This window comes from Pan paniscus, chromosome 12, assembly GCF_029289425.2.
Source record: "Pan paniscus chromosome 12, NHGRI_mPanPan1-v2.0_pri, whole genome shotgun sequence".
In the NCBI taxonomy this organism is placed as follows: domain Eukaryota; kingdom Metazoa; phylum Chordata; class Mammalia; order Primates; family Hominidae; genus Pan; species Pan paniscus.
In genome coordinates, this window is record NC_073261.2 from 37,985,423 (window position 1) to 38,005,174 (window position 19,752).

The following is a 19,752-nucleotide window of genomic DNA, read 5'->3' on the forward strand; positions in this document are numbered from 1 at the left end:
TAAACAAAAATGAACAAAAACATAAGAATTAGTAAATATTTGTGGAAACATGGCCTTATTAACAAGAAGTATAAAATGTGCCTCGGAAAGTGCTATGAAACAAGAAAACTGTTAGGGAAGACAGAAGGAAATACTTAAATTTCTCCCACATAGACAGCATAGATTTTATGCCTATTCGTTTCCCTCCAAACAGAGAAGATATTTAAGTCATTTTGCTCACAAGAGAGGCTCCTACCCTCCCCTTGGCTCTTTCCACCCCACTGCACCCTCCAGGTGATTTGCATATTATCCCTTAGTGAGGACTTTCCTTGTGAGTCTGAGATAAAAGCTCAGCTCTAACCTTGCCTTGACTGATCAGGACTTCTCAATTCACCTTCTCACAATGAGGCTCCCTGCTCAGCTCCTGGGGCTGCTAATGCTCTGGGTCCCAGGTAAGGGCAGAAGGGAGTTGAGGGAGGAGAATGGCATGGAACGGTGAGCTCTGGGGGCACCACTGCCTCCTATCAGCATTGAGCTCTGGTGGTCTCACTACACTCCTATGTGTGTTCCTTTCCTGTATTGGACGTGCACATATTCTCCTCCAGAAATGGGGCATGTGATAATCAGATCTGTGAGAATGAGGAAGATTCAAGAAGAAACAAGGACCTGTGCTCTGCGGAAGACTGACACAGAAAGAAGGGATGGTGTGGGGACTTCTGGAGACCCCTTTGAGCCTTGGATCCCTTGAGTTCCATTTTGAAACTGTATATTCTTGAAATATGAACAAATACATATATAGCCTGAAATAAACAACAAATCAAAATTTGTGAAAATTACACATAAAGTTTGTACATAACCTTGCCTTCTTTCTATTTATTTCAGGATCCAGTGGGGATGTTGTGATGACTCAGTCTCCACGCTCCCTGCCCGTCACCCTTGGACAGCCGGCCTCCATCTCCTGCAGGTCTAGTCAAAGCCTCGTATACAGTGATGGAAACACCTACTTGAGTTGGATTCAGCAGAGGCCAGGCCAGCCTCCAAGGCTCCTAATTTATAAGGTTTCTAACCGGGACTCTGGGGTCCCAGACAGATTCAGCGGCAGTGGGGCAGGGACAGATTTCACACTGAAAATCAGCAGGGTAGAGGCTGAGGATGTTGGGGTTTATTACTGCGTGCAAGGTATACAGCTTCCTCCCACAGTGGTACAGCCCTGAACAAAAACCTCCCTGTGGGGTGGCCCAGCTGCCCACATGTGGTGCTTGTCTGGGGAGCAGCTCAGCAGGGTTTCAGAATCTGTGTAAGAGGAAGATGCTGGAGAACCAGGGAACAATTCACACCTGAGGACTCTGGACTTTGAGAGCCCAGCCACACCGAAGGCACCACTCCTTTATGCTCTGCCAGTTGCCACCACCTTGACTGTCATAAGCAGCAGGAGAATGAGGGGCCCAAGTGCCCTGTGAGTAAACAAGCAAGATGGAAGGGAGAGGAGAATGAAAGCTCACCCTAACTCTCTCTACCTTGTGTACATTTGTTAATTAAATGTAATCAGCAGAGCAGCCAGGCCATGGACACAGATTGTGACAATCCATGTGGGATACATCTTTGGGTTTAGCAGTTTTTGGCATATTGTTCAGAGGACATTTGATAATATTTAATGTTGGTATTTTGCCAGTTTTCTAAACCTCCTGCTTCCCCTATTCTCCAACTCCCAAAAGATAGTAGAGACAGCATTCTATACCAGTTATCCTAAGCGGAAGCTGGCTGAGGACAGTCAGTAAAAATCTTGATTTTGGAGTATCAAATAGATTTTTGTAAATTCATAGAAGATACAAGATCCTAATGCTAAAAGTGTCTAATTAGCCTTAGTTACCTCTTAATGATAGAAAAAAGGAGTCCCTGAAATTCCAGAAGTTGTTTTCAAAAATAAAAAGCATATACTGGAAAATGTAGAGTATATAATTTTTCCCATAGAAAACTGGAAAAGCGCAGAAATGTGAACGTTTTTATTTCCAAATACTAAGAATTTAAGATTGGGCAGACATTAGGGATGAAAGCATGAAGGAAACCCAGGAGAGGTCAGCTTCAATTAAACTACCCTTGGCCTTTGGTAGGTAGGGATATGGATGGTGGTGGAGTTGGCAGTTCATGATGTGGACCCAGGAGGCCTGATGTGTTTCTTGTGAAGAATCACAGAGTTGAAGGCACCACTTCCTGGCTTCCTGGGTGGAGCCTGCATCACTGCGAATTTTCTGGGAAAATAATGCTTTGGGAAGGGTTTTAGATCTGTAATCACCAAAGGCTTAGTGAAATCCCTGTGCAAGGAGACCTGAGGTCATGTCACTCATATCTTGTCAACCCCACACAGCCAAGCAGAGCATCTGAAACTCATTCTGTCCCTAGAGACTGCTGGTTGGGTCTGGAGATGTCACAAGCACTGACATGCTGAGCAGAAGGCCCAGCAGGTCTACACCAGCAGTGGGGGCAGTGGGGATGGAGACCAGTGTCCATGATTCAGACATGTATGCGGGATGCTCTGTGTAGCCTTGGGGATTGGGGGAGCACGCTGAATCTGTGGGAGTTTTAGGTCCTTGTAGCCCAGCACCTCCATCCCTGCCTGCTGACTCAGACCTCAACACGTGTCCCATGGAAAGCACGGGCCACGTATAGAGGCTGCCCTGTGGAACCCGCAAGGCTCAGCTGGATTCTCCTTTCCCAGGAGAGCTCCTCTGCCTGTGCCAAGTCAGAGCTTGTTTCCACAGGCAAACTTGGCGGCTATGGCAGAAAGACAAAAAGTCAGGTGAGCATCAGCTCAACAATGAAAGGTTCTTTTTACTATGGAATTTTAGATCATTCATTCCGTATTCCTTCCACTACTTTCTAAAGTCATTTAATTCTAACTTCGGTATTCTATTATTTTAAATGGTTTGCACCTTTTGCAGTGGTTGTTTTGGCCTTTCCACTTCTAGCTACATTGCTGTACCTGGGAATGAAGATTCCTTTCATTTTTTTTAAAACACAAATAAAGTTTTAGAAGCGACTATGTTGGTACTATTTGGTCCAAAAAAGTAAAACATTTTTAAACAATAAATTAATGTATTATTTTCACTGTACCTCGTCAGTACTTGGACATAAACCTGATTCCCACATTCTAGTAATAGTGATATAAAAAATGTGTGCTTTCCATAGAGTCAGTTTAAAATAGTGCTCTATGAATATTTGTGAATTAGTAATGAGCCTGTGATTTACATGCTATGGCATGGTATGACTAAAGTAAAACAATGTTGCAATCAACAGGATAAAGTAATCCAGATTGAGATTAAAGAAATATGTTACATTAGAGATAATTTTCTATTAAAGATCATGTATTCCATGACAAGCATAATTAAATCTGTAGTTTTAACCAGACAGACCACATATACAGTACAAATTAGGTTTATAGCAAGTGGTGTCTAAGACAAAATTAATAACAAGTCTCCAGAGTATATTTTTACACATACCAAAAAGTAAGGACAAACATACAATCAAAATTTTATTCATTTCTTCATCACAGGCACCAGTTTGGAGCCTGGAGATGCTGCACGTTCTCCTGTGAGCAGAACACTCACCAGGACCCTGCACAGCCTGAGGGCCTCAAACGCAGCCTCCCTAGGAGGCTCAGCCTCTCAGTGCAGCACCAGCAACTGCAGCGCCCAGAGATGGAGTCCACAGCAGGTGGGCTCAGGTGAAGATGGCTGGAGAGCCTTTGGAGAGGAGGCCATGAGTCCTCACTTACAGGCATGGGCTCTACTTCTGTGCGAACAGGGCCAGGGCCCCCAGGAAGCCTCCCAGAGCCTCTTCCTTACTCCAAACTTTGGGGGCTCAGGCCCCACACACTCTGCAGGGAGTGGCTGCCATGTCCTCTCTGGAGCAGCCATGAAGGTCCCTGCTGCCCTGCCCTCATGGCTTCAGGGATGCTCGTTCACGTCACTGGGAGGGGATCCTGGTGGGTCGTGACCTCACCTGCTGCCTCTGATGACCTTTGGGGCACTTTTTCCTCCCTTTGCCAAATGACCTCACTCTCACCAACACTCTGAGGATTGAAAGTTGTCTGCACTGCATGATTTTTGCTTTTGAGCAAGTCAAAGCTCACAGGAGTCTCACACATGCATAGCCTGTATTAATATTACACACAATTCCTATTTTCACTTTTCCTATCTTCCTCCAATATTCTCTGCACACTTACTCCCCCTGCCCATCCACTTTCTCCTGTGAAGCTGCTAATGTGGGTTTTTATTTCCAGGCTGATGTGATTTCCTTGCTGCAATACTAGACACGTGCTCATCACATGCCCACATTTTTAAGAATAAAATATTTTGAGCACAATTTGCTCTTCTTGTACTCGTATGTCAGGGTGGCAGCTCAGGGGATCGGTTTGAAAATTTATTTGCTAAAATGCATGAATATTTCTAGAAATTTGGTGTTATAAATTGTCTTCTTGCATCCCACAAATTTTGATATGTGTTTTCTTTCACTTCAGATTGCTTTGAAATGTCCATCTCTTGGTTTCATCTTTGTCCCAGGCTTTATTTAGCAGTATGTTACATAGTTTTAAAATATTGAGATTTTTTTCTGATAGCTTTCTGTCATTGATTCCTAATAAATTTCCCTTGGCTTCTGAAACTTTATTTTATATGATTTAAATCCATTTAATTTCTTTGAAATAGCTTGTGGCCCAAAGCATGATCTCTCTTAGCTAATGTTTTAAAATGGCTATGGAGTCTGCTGTTGTGGCGGAGTGTTCTCTCAGTGTCAGTCCTACCCACATGGTTGATGGCTTTGGCAAGTCATCTGTATCTGCATTGGCACAAGAGACACTGTTGCCTACAGTGCAGGCTGGAGCTGCTGCAGAGCCCTTTTCTGCCCTGGGTCTCCACTAAAGGCTGGGAAGACTTCCATGTCACCTGGATGGTGACATGACCAGTATTCCATGGTGTAGAATCTGTTGCCTCTAGATTCCAAAAAGGCCACTGTGAGCTTCCTTCATTTTTTTAAATAAAGACACTCATGAAACAGAATGGAATGGAATACATATACCTATCATCAGGAACTCTGATTATCTCCAAGTTTGTGAAGCACATATTATAGTAACCTTATTGATTTGGGTAAACCATTTAATGCCATTTGATGGCAGCTATAGAGCTGAGTACCCAGAAATATGAGCTGCAGTGCAATACCAGCTGGGAGAGGTCAGCCTCCCAACCATAGCCAGAGTATGACCAGGCAGTCACAAAGAGTTCTCCAGGAATTTTCTGATAATTTTCCTTGTGTCAGGGCAGTTTCTGGCCTGGCTTTCTAATGAGGAAGGAGTAAAAGTTGACACTGTGATGTCCTGACTTCTACTGCACCAACTCTTAACCAGTCCTTCTGTCAATAACTCAGTAGGCTACACAAGTCAAATTCTCGATAGGTATATTAACCCTGGTCTAAAGTTTTTATTTCTTTTATGGATTTTCCTATTCCATTGAACATTTTAATATCTTGAATACGGTTGTGCAAATCATGCCTCTCAGTCTCTCTGCAAATATTAATATTGGGGCAAATTTAATAACAGTTTTCTCATGATGTCATGTTTTCTTACCAGTCCTGAATAAGCTGAACTGTGTGTAATGACAAATATTATAAGCTAGTTTGAGCTCAAGACAAATTACTTTTACTGAAATTTAATACCTTAGCATCAACCTGGAAACAAAAGATGGTGCTCAAGTTTAAAGGTCTATTCAGGAGTATCATAAGCTTGCACATATTTGCTACAGTATTCCACAGGATCAATAGGTTTTCTGTTTTAATGTGCTAAATATAGATACTTTTTGTGCAATCAGATTTTCTGGGATAAGCGGATAACAGAGATTCTCATATTAGGCTTTAAATTCTACCTAGGACTGCTAGGATTTCACAATACAAAAAGTCATTTTCTAGGTTGACGATATTCTTCATTTTCTAGGGTAAGAACAGTAAATAGGAGTAAGAGCTGGTAAAGTAAGTTTCTAAGAAACGGTCATATCTATAGTCCTTTGTTACACTTTATAATTTCATGCCCTGACTGCTTCTAGGAGGTTAAAATTTATTTTATTTAATTTTATTTTATTACTGATCTTGCATTCTTTTCTTGCTAGGATATATTTTAGAAAAACAAATTTCTAGAATTACTGAAATTTGAGCACAGTTAATGCTTCATAGCGCATGTGAACTTTGGGTGATCGTTGACTCCTGGCCAAGAAAGGACCAGTAAAAGTGAAATTTACCACTGTGACATGAAGCTGCTGCTTCCATAAGGCAGAGTCACCATTTCCAGGTGTCCATGTAGAGGCTGTGCAGTTATTGTTATTATTACTATTATTGTCATAACAAGGAATGAACACCAGGTAATTTGTTCAGCCCCTGCCTCTTTCTTATTCTGAACTTTACATTTTTATGAACAGGAGTTGACAGGAAGAGGCTAAAAGAGAATTTCAGTTGATTTTATAAATTAAGTGATTTGATTTTGTCTCTGATTTTTTCCTGAAGGTCTTAACATTTCTGCATTCAAAATTTATATGAGTATTTTGTTGATCTTAAAATTAATATAAAATGAGGAGTAATAACTGTCAGAATTCTCAAATTATAATTTTAATTTTTCTGTAGGTGAACCATGTTCTCTAAATTAAAAAGTAAGAAACAAATTTATTTGTCTTCTTGGTATATTCATATAAATTTTTACATCACAGGCAGTTTCCACTGCAGTTTAAAAGATTCAAATTCCCGTCCCCAGAATCTTCTTGGGGTTTCCACCCTCCACCTCTTAATTAAACCAAGCTTTAATATAAGGTCAAAAAGACAACTTTCATGTTCACATGGTGGAAAAAATTAATAACCTTCCAGGTAAGTTGTGATTTTATAGAAACCTACTTTTGAGGAGTGGTTTTATAGAGACCTACTTTCTATAAGGGTGAGAATTTCGAGGGAACTTATAAGATGCAGAAGGCCCAGGGAGGCAATGGAATTATTGTTTCGCTTTTTGTATTGATGTTTGGTGAGGTGGGCTCTGCAGAAAGATTAACATGCATGAAGGAAAACTCCAGCACTGAATCTCACAGCTCAGTCTGTTGTTTTATAGGACTTTTTTCCATTTTTTTTAAGCAAAAGGAAAGACAAATAATCCAAACGTTTAGAAACAGTTTCAGATTTGGCAGGTTAGAACAGGGTCTGAAGACTCAGAAACATGTTACATGTTGCCTTCCATGTCAAATATGTAAACAACTCTGTTTTCTCCAGTTTTTAGAGAGGGAAATTCTCAGAAGCACAAGATATAGACGTACAAGAAGCCTTCATTCCCTGAGCTCTCTGTGTACCAGAATATTTATCCATGAATCTATGCCCCAGTGGTGACAATTTTCAGTTAGTGAGATAATGCAGACAGCTTCAATCTCAGGTGTCTGGAGCCAGGAATCTAGTCACAGGACCTGCAGCGTCAGAGACTGAAGCTCCCTTTGTAGGTGACTTGGTCTTAAATTTTTTTTTTTTTTTTTTTTTTGAGACGGAGTCTCGCTCTGTCGCCCAGTCTGGAGTATGGTGGCGCGATCTCCGCTCACTGTAATCTCCGCCTCCCAGGTTCAAGCCATTCTCTTGCCTCAGCCTCCAGAGTAGCTGGGACTACAGGCGCCCGCCACCACGCCTGGCTAATCTTTTGTATTTGTAGTAGAGACAGGGTTTCACCGTGTTAGCCAGGATGGTCTCCATCTCCTGTCCTCGTGATCCGCCCGCCTCTTACACAGGGGCAAACTCTCATTTTTAGTCAGGAAAAACCTCCATTGAGGTCCAGGTGGAGAACAAGCCTCTGTATGTCTCAATCTCCTCCAGAACAGTGTGAGTTTCCCTGTTTGGACAAGTACAGTCGGCAGAAAGAAGTTTACAGAATGTGTGACAGTGTTGTAGAAATGAGCTAAAGATGGCCAGTGCAAACTGCCCCTATGTGGTGTGTTTCTAAACTGCAGGCTATTTCTAAATGGCCTGTGCCAAACTCCAGTTTTCCAATCCAATCATTTCAAAAACAGCCCAAAGATTTTTTTTTTTTTGAGACAGAGTCTTGCTCTGTTGCCCAGGCTAGATTGCAGTTGCACGATCTCTGCTCACTGCCACCTCTGCCTCCCGGGTTCAAGCGATTATCCTGCCTCAGCCTCCTGAGTATCTGGGACTACAGGTGCCTGCCACCATGCCTGGCTAATTTTTTTGTATTTTTAGTAGATATGGGGTTTCACCATGTTAGCCAGGATGGTCTCGATCTCCTGACCTCATGATCTGCCCACCTTGGCCTCCCAAAGTGCTGGGATTACAGGCGTGAGCCCCTGCGCCCAGCCCGAAAGAAGATTTTTAGCCATTCAGAGAATGCTTGCTTTTCATATCACAGGAAACCTCACCCACATCTGTTAGCAGTAGGTAAGATAAGCCCCAGGAGATGAAAATTGCAAACCACTCCTGCCCTCTGGATATCTCAGACCCAGATTAAGCTGTTGTCTGGCTACCCCTAGACAGAGAATGCCTTTCTCCAATGTTCCTTTACCTTAGGAGTTCCCTTGTTCTCCGCCTTTTCTGAGTAGCAGCCCCAACATCTTTCATTCTAGACAGTCTCCTGCTGTGAGGGACTCCTTTGGGCAAATCTGTCAAAGCTTCACCCAACAACAGTCATGTGTGCTACTGCCACCCTATGGATATCTCTTTCTGTTTGATCAGAACCTCAATTTTTCAAACTCTCTATAAACAGGACCACACTATCCACCCCACGAACACTGACTCCAGCATAATGGACACAATTCCACCTCCGAGGCTGTCTTCTCAAGTCATACAAATAATACAGTTGCCTTCAATTTTATGGACTGCAAACTAACAGCATCTGGCAAGTGAGATGCAATAAACCCCACCCGTATGAGTCCTTCCTCATTCAACTGATCATGGTCCAGATTAGAGAAATACAGAGGCCGCTCCACAATTGAATCAAATAGAAGCTGTTCTTCTACCTTTTTATCTGTGTCCAGCATGGAGCGACCAGCTTCGTCTGCTGTTGTGAAGCCTCTGTGTACTCTATTTAAACCTTCAGGAGAGAGGGGTTCCTCTTTAGAATTAAGAATATTATTCTCTAAGTTTAATAATATAGGGTAATTTCAAGGCCTTTAGTATAGGGTAATTTCAGAGCCTTTTTATGACTGAAACAATTTTTTACAAGGTTTTACATTTTCAGATATGTAATGACAAGAGATTATGAGATAAAACAACCAATCCCAATTGTAAACTTTTTAAAGCTCTGTCATTAATTTTCAAAGGAAACAGCAGTACTCTCTGAAATTCAGCACCTTAAAGAATACTTTGTAAAACTAAGATTTTGAAGAATTGACTAATAGTAAAAGCAAGCCTGACAGATTTATTACTGTTATTCGTTTTCCCACAATGCAAGTTTCTATATAGGATAGTGGGTGGAACTGATTATTCAGTTAACACCTTTCAGACTAATCCGTTTATACCAGTGATAAGATGTACCTTAATGTTCTCTTTTAGATTGTGTCTTTACTTTTATTTTTCTTTTCAGCATCTGATGTTTCTGACTCTTTTAACTATTATGATGAATTAGGAGTTTGACATTTCCAAGGCTAAGAACCATATTTGACCTGCTCAGCATCACAAGAAAAAAGAAGTCAATGCCAGGCACCGTGGATCACTCCTGTAATCGCAGCACTTTCAGAGGCCAAGGCAGGTGGATCGCTTGAGGCCAGGAGTTCGAGACAAGCCTGGCCGACATGTGGAAACCTCGTCTCTACTAAAAATACAGAAATTAGTTGGGCATGGTGGAGAATGCCTGTAGTCCCATCTACTCCAAAGACATGAGAACTGCTTGAACCCAGGAGGCAGAGGTTGCTGTGAGCAGAGATTGCACCACTACACTCCAGCCTGAGTAACAGACAGAGACTCTGTCTCAAGAAAAAAAAAAGTGAAACACATAAGATTTACAAAAAGTAATGAAAGAATAGAATAAATAAAAATTTAAATAGTGAAATATGATACATTTATTCTAATCCTACTTCCACACTACAATTTGATGTTCTCAATTTAGGTTACTGCCATGACGTTCAACATTTTAAGGTCAATATCATTTTTACTCAATTTTTTTCACCAACTTTGTTAAAACATCATATGCCAGTGCATTTCCCGGAAGACAATCAGGACAAGCTTTGTGTGCAAAACACCTAGAGCTCTGTTTTGCTTTTCTGGGTGTGTGTTCTTTACCAAGTAAATCAGACGTTGTATTAAATCACTGAAGATTACATAGCACTAGAAACTATTCTTTTAATTGCTCCCAGGATTTTTGTTGTTTTTTCAGGACAGTGGCAGTCTCTGTGAAGTGATTTGATGTACGCACCGTTATTCAGGAGCAGCTAAATTCAATATTAAGCACATCACTGACAAATGAAGAATACTCAAGTTGTTTTCCTATTGTAATGATGAGTTGTGTGGTAGATTCATATGCCTGACCTGTGATCATCTTTCAATAAAAACCTAGGAAAATGTCGTCCATAGTACTGCTGACCCTGAGACTTAAAACCAGGGATCCAGTTCTTGCTCTTCCTACACAGAGAATCTCATTTTGAACTGTGGTCTTATGGCTGTGGCTGTGCCACATACAGGCCAGGGGGAGACATGGGTTCACACTCAGAGTTGACAAGAATTTGGAAGCCCTGACATCCTATTAAACGTTACTTGCCCAAGATCGAAACTTTCAAATTCAGGTCCTTCTTCCTCCTCTATGATGAATTAGGTTTTATTAGTTTCCTCCAAGGGACACTTTATATCACATTGCTCACAGAGAAGACATATCTACCCCCTTCACCCCCCACCCAATGGCTCTTTCCACACCACTGCACCCACCAGGTGATTTGCCTATTGTCCCCTAGGGAGGACCTTCCCTTGTGAGCCTGAGATAAAAGCTCAGCTCTAACCTTGCCTTGACTGATCAGGACTCCTCAGTTCATCTTCTCACCATGAGGCTCCCTGCTCAGCTCCTGGGGCTGCTAATGCTCTGGATCCCTGGTAAGGATGGAAGGAGATGAGGGAGGAGGAGGGAGTGGGAGGCTGAGCTCTGGTGGCCCCACTGATTCCCATGTTTATTCTAACCATGTGTTAAAGGAATATGGCCTATGCTCCAGGGAGAGGAATTCATATTTTGCCCTGATGATGATTTGAAAACTCCTAAAAGCAGTGCTCTGAATAATATCTTGAGAAATGAAAGAACTCTTGTACCTATTTAATAAAGGGTTCATTTAAAAAGTTTGTTTTTATGATACGAATACAAATTTGTAAAAATAAAAGATTAGCCATAAATCAATATCATAAGGCAAATCTCAAAAGTTGTTCATTATGCTTTCACATAACCTTGCACTTCTCTCTCATAATTTCAGGATCCAGTGCGGATATTGTGATGACCCAGACTCCACTCTCTCTGTCCGTCACCCCTGGACAGCCGGCCTCCATCTCCTGCAAGTCTAGTCAGAGCCTCCTGCATAGTGATGGAAACACCTATTTGTATTGGTACCTGCAGAAGCCAGGCCAGTCTCCACAGCTCCTGATTTACAGGGTTTCCAACAGAGCCTCTGGGGTCCCAGACAGGTTCAGTGGCAGTGGATCAGGCACTGATTTCACACTGAAAATCAGCCGGGTGGAGGCTGAGGATGTTGGGGTTTATTACTGCATGCAAGGTATACAGCTTCCTCCCACAGTGGTACAGACCAATACAGAAACCTCCCTGCTGGGGTGTCCCAGCTGCTCACTTGCACTGCTTGTCTGGGGAGTAGCTCAGCAGGGACTCTGAGTCTGCAGAAGAGGAGGCTGTTGGAGAACTCAGGGGCAGGGCTTGCTGTTGAGGACTCTGGCCCATGAGAGTCTCAGCAGCACCTCAGTCCCACATGGTCAAAGCTTTATCAGTTGCCAGGCTCATCCTTACCCTGCCTGTCTTGCCCACATTTGCCGAGTACATTCAATCAGCATAACAGCCAGAACATAGATGCAGTTTAGTGACAACACAAGTGGAATACGTGTGGCAAATGACCAGCTTGGGGTTTATTTTACACAAATTAATACTTGGTGATAATATTTGGAATTATTGCGAAATTGGTATTTTCCCACTTTCCTTACTTTCTATTTCACTTTACTACTCACACTAAACTGCACTTTCCAGTGTCATGTTGGAGAACGTGTTCTATACAAGCTGTCCTCAGGGGGAGTATGGATAAGAATAATTAGAAAAAAAATGTTTGATTTCTGACTATTCTTAGACTTTGTAAATCCATGGCAGATATAAGATCTTAATGCCAAAAGATTTTGATTTGCCTCAATTACGTTTTTCCCAGTGAAGAGGGAGTTCTTGCAACTCCAAAAGTGAGCTTCAGAAATAAGCAGCACTGGCTGGGTACAGTGGCTCATGCCTGTCATCCCAGCACTTTGGGAGGCCGAGGTGGATGGATCACCTGAGGTCAGGAGTTCAAGACCAGCCTGACCAACATGGTGAAACCCGGTCTCTACTGAAAATACAAAATTAGCCAGGGCGTGGTGGCACACACCTGTAATCCCAGCTAGTTGGGAGGCCGATGCAGGAAAATCACCTGAACCTGGGAGGTGGAGGTTGCAGTGAACTGGAGATAATGCCACTGCACTCCAGCCTGGGCTACAAGGCGAAACTCTGTCAAAAAAAAAAAAAAAAAAAAAAAGCAGCATAAACTGAAAGATGAAAAACACAGAGTTTACTAAATATGCCACAGGAAAAATGCAGAATTATATGAGCGGTTTTTTTTTTCCCTCAACCAAATTCTAATCGTAAAAGTATTTATTCTAAGTACTATTTTAGGGATGATAAATTTAGTACTATGTCATCATAATAAAAGGTTTCAAATGTTACAAAAATGTATTATTTACTTATGATATCATCATTACCAGAAAATGAATCTGGATCATATGTTTTAGTTGTAAAAACAGAAAATTTATTATTTCAATAGATTCCATGTAAAATAGTGTTCTAGTGTTATAATATTCTATCAAGCTCAATGATGAGCTATGTCAGTTACATATTACAATATTGTGTGATAGACACAAAATGATTGAAGCAACAGAACAAGAAGCTCCTGCTTCAGATTTAAGGTTTAAAGTATATTTGAGATGATTTTCTACTCTAAGATAATGGATTTCATGGCAAGTGCAATTAAAATTCCGAAGCGCCATTTCTGTTGGGTTTAGTAGACATTGCAATATTTATATAGAAATCAAGCAGACTGAAACTGTGAAAATAAGAAACATAAGACACTTAATACACTGTTTTAAATGCTAATTAATTCATCATGGAGCTTAAAAGTTATTACAGAATGCAGGGAGAGAAGACAAGCGTAAGTAGCAAGGGCAGGAACTAACCACTGTCATCACCATCTTTGGCCATCAAGTGATTGACAGCACCTAGTGACCTAAGATTCTGCTTTGATGTGAGACAGGGGAAAAGGCCCAAACCACTCAAGGTGGTTGGACACCTTTAAAAACCAAACAAACATACAGCCTACATGGTGCTGATACCTCAAGGGGCGATACTCTCAAGTCAAAATGGTGAAAAATAAATGATTCCAAATACGGAAAGGGATACAAAGAGAATCAGAGCATAATCAAATGTATTACAAAGAAGCTTCAAAATATGGTGGACTGAATGTGACAAGGTTTCTCTGTCTGTGCCATGGCAGTGTAGAGGCAGGCAGGTGGCCTTGGTGGTGTCGGTGGCTCTGCTCCATGAGGTCACTCAGGTGGGCAGGAACCACGACCACCCTCAGCTCACAGCCTTCCTCCTTCCTCACAGTCTCTGCCCCCACGGCCATCCTCAGCAGCATGAGGTGGAGCAGAGTGAAGGGAAAGCTGTTTTCTTCTAAAGGCCAAAGAAAACTCCAGTTTTCCACCAGGGATAAATGTTCTTTTGTGTAAAGCACAGGTTTGTGAAATTTTTCACCAAGTGAATCTTGTGAAAAACTCACACTTTTTGTTGTTTTTAATCTGAAAATGTATTTACATGATTCCTGGAAATAATTTTTTTGAATATGTGATTATATTGTGGCAGTCTACCTGAAGTTGTCATTTACCATTGAGAATTACTGCTAAAAAGTCATTTGATAAAAAAAGACTCATCTGTGACAGACAGTCCTCCTTTGGAAGGACTCTGTCTTTTTATCCCTTTATACCCATTTTAAGCCCTTCGATGGTCTTTGGGTTTTTCTTAAACAATCAATGTATTAAGTTTAATTCATTATTTATGTTTAATAATTAATTTTCAATGGGCACATGTACCCTAAAACTTAAAGTATAATAATAAAAAAAAGAAAAAAAAATTAATTTTCACTAGCACAAAGTCAAAAATCCTGAATGTTGCTATGTCAAAGACCTGCCTCTAGATGGCAAACAAACCCCACAATAAACCAAAGAGATTGCCATGATCTAAAAATATTACTTGCATTGTAAGGGTGATGATGTCTGCTTATCAACATGGAGCCCCTAAGGCTGAAATGGGGTCTCATGTGTGACCTGGAGCACCCAGGAGGAGCTTCCAGTGTGCTGTGTTGTGGGGAAACCCCTCTTTGCTCTGTGATCTGAGAATGCAAGCCTGGCCCTAATCCCCTTATGCAGCTGTAGGAGATGATTGAGGTAATTGAGGCTAAATGAGGTCAAAAGGATGGGACCATGATCCAATAGAATTAATGTTCTTATAAGAATAGAAACCAGAGAGCTCTCCTTTTCTCTCTCTCTCCTCCCTCTTGCCCCTAACTCAACTTTCTACCCATGGTGGCTATCTCCAAACCAGGAAGAAGGTCCTTACAAGAAAGTGAACCTTGTTGGATTTTGATCTTGCAATTTCCAGCCACCAGAAATATAAAAATTAATTTCTGCAGTTTAAGTTGTCCAGCCATATCCATTTTGGTGTGGGAGTCCCAGTGGACTACTACACCATCCTTGCCAGCTCCAAGCAGAATCGGCCTCCGGAGGCTCCCCATGGACATGGGCACCCAGCTTTGTTCCTGTTCCTCCTGCTGTTCTGATTCTCTAGTGAGGAAGGAAGATGCAGGCTTCATCCTATTTGTCTGCATTTTCTACTAGAATGTCTCCTTGAAGATGAAGTGGTTAGCCTGTTTTACTTTCTGATCAGAACTTCATCAAACTGAATGAACTACTTGTTTGGTATTAATACTTGGGGATGTTCATGTTTGTTCCCGACATAGATGCCAGTGGGTATGTTGTGTGCACTCCATCTCTTACCCCTTTTCCTATGTCCCCAGAGAGAAGGCCACTGTCATCTGTAGGGCCGGCCAGAGTGTTAAGAGCTTTCTATTTTAGCTTGGCTCCAGCAGAAAACAGGCCCAGCTCTGAGCTCCTGTTGGCTCCTGGTTCTCTGTGGATGCAACACCTGCCCGGGTCAGGGTTCAACTGCCTGGACAGATATCACTCTGGCCATCAGCAGTGAAGCTGATCAAGGAACCCCATTGTGAACAGGGTTCCAGCAGCTGTGTGAGTCGTGAAAGCTGGGCCGATAGATCCCACATGGCTCCAGTCAGAGGGGAGGCTGCCAATAGGCTGTGGAGGGCTTTCATCCTGTGACCACACAGCCACTGACCTCATGTGCTGCTCTGTCTGACAGGATCCCCTATGGGAAGGACCTGCCCACAGGAAGCTCTGGGCACCAAATGTTCCTCCACCGCCTGTCTCCCTGGCACCTGCTGCTCTGTGTTCCTCAGACCCGCTCTGGTCACTCAAAGTTCTCAGCAATGAGCAGGTCAGTGCTCAGCCCTGCAGGGACATGGAGGTACAGCCTGAGTTTCCTCACTCTCGGGCTCTGCAGTGGGGAAGGAGCCATGGAGTGGTGCACCCATTGCTGGTTTTAAATGTTCCTGCTCAATTTATCACAATTTAAAGTCATGCATTATAACAACAAAGTTATATTTATTTCTGTATAAATACATATATTATATTGATTTATAATATAGATGCAAAATTTAAGAAGATACTTACTTTCAGAATAAAAAAGTGAATAAAATATCACACATCAGGATTGATATGCCCACCAAGGCTTTGACTTGTCTTGGTGCATGATTGAATTAGGATCTAATAGAAGGAGGCAGAGAAGAAGGTTAGAAATGGACTGTTATTCCTTAGGTTCTCCTAAGGGGGTGGAGGCCAAACAATTCACGGGTTGTCAGAAAATACCCCAGGGCTCTTTCTCAGTTGCCTGGTAACAAACTGGCTGAAGTTTGGTGCTTCTTTTCCCTGGAAAGAGGTCCTATGATTTTCCATAGCTTCCAGGTTGACAGGAGCTGAATGCCTGGCATATCCAGGCCTTCCTCAAAAAGCTGGTTCCTGATCTCAGAGTGCTTGGGGCCTGCACATAATATTCCTTCCCTGTGCTGATGGATAGCTCTAGGCTAGGAGAAGCCAGGGGAGAAGGAGAGGCTGGTGTGGGGCTAGAGAAGTGAACATTTCTCTCTGCTTATTGTTTTGTATTTTTAGTATATTTTCCATTCAAAGTGTTATACACATAGTATGTGCACAATGTTTATTTTATGTAAATATCATCCTGTGAAATATGTCATTATGCTCATTGTTTTTCTACTGAGATGTATGAGTTAAAATATTTCAGTGTTGATAAGGGTGAAACTTGTCTATTACTTCTCATTGCTGCCTGATGATCCAGTCAAGATGTCAACTACATTTAACCTATGTTCCTGGTAATAGATACCCAGGTTGTCTCTAACTCCTCATCTTTAGAAATAATGATACAAAAGCCTTGTGGATATCTCCTTAGTTGGCTTCTAAGAGGTGTGTGTGTTTTGGATTGCGGGAGTTATTTGGAAAATTACATGGAGCAAAACTGATGGTTCGTAAGAAAATATTTAGTTGACTTGAGCAGTGCCAGAATTTTCTTTGGAAGGCTTACATTGACAGATGTTAAAGCTGGAAACTTTTAAATCAAATCGTACCTCTCTTACTCTCAGGAAGAGACAGCTTTAATAACAAAATTGCACAAAGATCAAAAGGTTAGCATCCTGCTTTAGAAATCTTTAATCTCCTTCTTCAGGTGAATGAAGCTTTCCTGCAGAGCAAAACAAATTATCTCACATTTAACAATGGAAGAATATGTGACATATTTAAAGGCCCCTTCAGCTGCAAGAACCTCGGGAGGGCAGAACAACAGCAGAAAGGAGGATGCAGTGGGCTCTGAGCCACATCTTGCCAGAGGAAAGGCTCAATGAAAGCTCATCTTGATTCTTTCTGCCGGTGTGCAGATGCCTAACAAATACAGGTAGCAGAACAGCCAGAAAATTCAGGCCGCTTTGTAGCAAAACAAGTTGAATACACATGCACACATTTAACCAAAATTGGATTGATTTCACTTGCATAATTGTCAGTGTGGCGCCTAGAGACAGTGCACAGACTCCTGTGAGCAGGACACTCACTGGGGCCCTGCACAGTGTGAAGGCCCCAAACACAAACCTTCCAAAAAGGCTCAGCCTCTCAGTGTGGCAGGAGCAGCTGTGGCGCCCAGAGGATGCATCCACACCAAACTCAGGTGGAGGTGGCTGGAGAGCCTTTGAGTTAAGGAGGCCATGAGGCCTCAGTAAGGGGCACAGGCTCTTCTGTGTGAATGGGGGCCAGGGCTTTTATAGATTTTGAATAAGGCTATTTTAAGATCCCAAGGAAGAATAAAAGACCAAACTAAATAACTTCTGTTGATTTCCAAAATTAACAAAAGTATTCTTTCAACCATTTAATTCCATACCAAGTTACCACAAATCCAAAATTCAGAACATGAAAGAGCCACAGGCTGAATGAATTATTCAGTGGCCATTCTTAGTCTTAAATAATAACACAAGCTCTGCACTAGCAGGTGGAAATGGTGAATTGCCTCTAATGTGGTAGCAGTAGCATAGTAATAAACTTCACTTTTGGAATCAGGGATACGTGAGACTGGGTAATTTATAAAGGAAAGGTGTTCAATTGGCTTACAGTTCTGCAGGCTGTGCACACATGGTGTGGGCATCTGCTTGGCTTCTGGGGAGGCCTGAGGGAGGTTTTACTTATGACAGAAGGTGAAGCAGGAGCAGGCATATCCCATGGTTTAAGTGGGAACAAGGCAGGTGGGGAGTGGCGTGAGGTACCACATGTGTTTAAACAACCAGATCTCACAAAGTACTCATCATCATGACAGTACTAAACCATGAGGGATGCACCCCCATGACTCCCAAACCTCCCACCAGGCCCCATCTTCAACATTGCGAATTATATTTCAACATGAGATTTGAGTGGGATAAATATCCAAACCATGTCAACATCTATCTTGGCTTTTCTTGGCCGAGAGAGAATAATACAAAGTTTAAGTGCTCCTTGAAGGACAATTGGCCTCACCTTTTAGTACTTTTAGAAATGTACATGTTAGCTCTTCTAAAATTACCCTTATGCCAACCAAAAAATGAAATATTAGTAGTAAATGACAATTAAATAGAATAGAATAAAATAAATAATTTTGTTTTCCCTGGAACAGTCGTCTGATGAAATCACAAAGTTTACAAATAGCTGGAGGCTAGGATGACTTGTTAGTTACTTATTTAGGCAGATCTTACACATGTTTCCTATTCTTGCTTTGGAAACTAGTGAACTCCAAAACTCAAAGATTATTTGATTCTTGCATAGGATGGAATATAGCAGCCCTAGAAGAAATTTAAACCCAATTATGGGAATTTATATTAAACAACTTACTGGGGAGCTTGACTGCACCACAATTATCTAAGACAAAAGAAAAAGAAGAAACCTGCTGAATAACTTGTTGAATTAAAGGAAATATTTACTGTGAAATTATATTCTTGAGTATGCTTCCAAAAAAGAGCAAGCTTTTATAGCTGGCATGTGGTTTTGAGATTTAATAAAGGTAATTTGCTTGGAATAGAAATTAATTCTTAATAGTGGTCAGAATAGCAGCTCAACAATGTAAAAACCTTATAAACACCCAGGGAAGCTGTGGTTTTTTGGAGACCTTATTTCAGGGACAGAGTTCCCTTTCTTTAAGGGTCAGAACTGAGAAGGAATCTTAGAAGGAATAGAGAATGTAAAGGACACAGAATGCTTAGGGATGCCACAAAATCACTGCCTCACTTTGTGCAGTCTGATGGGGGTGAGATGGGCCCCACAGAAAGATGAACATGCAGGGAGGAAAAGCATCCCTGGAAGCACAGGACTCCACTAGCTAATCTCATAGCTCAGTGTATACTTCATATCATTTTTTTCTGTTTTTTTCTAATAAAGAGGACAATCAATTGAAACATTTGGAAACAGGCTTAGATTAGGCTGATCAAGAACAGGGTCTGAAGATTCAGAAAGGTCAAATATGTAAATATCCCTGTGTCTCCCAGTGTTTAGAGAGATTCTCAGAAGCAGAAGATACCTATCCACAGAGCCCTCATTCCCTGTGTTCTCTGTGTACCTGGATATTTATCCATGAATCTGTGCTCCAGTTGGTCACAATTTTCAGTCAATGAGATAATGCAGACAACTTCAATCTCACGTGCCCTGGAATCCAGAAATCCAGCGCAGAGGACCTGCAGCTTCACAAAGTGAAGCTCCCTCTGTGGGTGGCTTGGTCTCGGTTCTCACCAAGGACAAACTTTCAATTTTAATAAAAAATTTAAAAACCTCCACTGAGGTCCAGGT

General features: G+C 41.8%; 1 gene segment (V, D, J or C); it reads left to right on the forward strand.

Moving 5' to 3' along the window:
- The first annotated feature begins 358 nt into the window (after positions 1–358).
- Positions 359–2,646, forward strand: LOC100979851 (immunoglobulin kappa variable 2-30-like). The segment is given in 3 exon segments: positions 359–431; positions 862–1,181; positions 2,521–2,646. Coding segments are annotated over 3 exon segments (495 nt in total).
- The last annotated feature ends 17,106 nt before the right edge of the window (positions 2,647–19,752 follow it).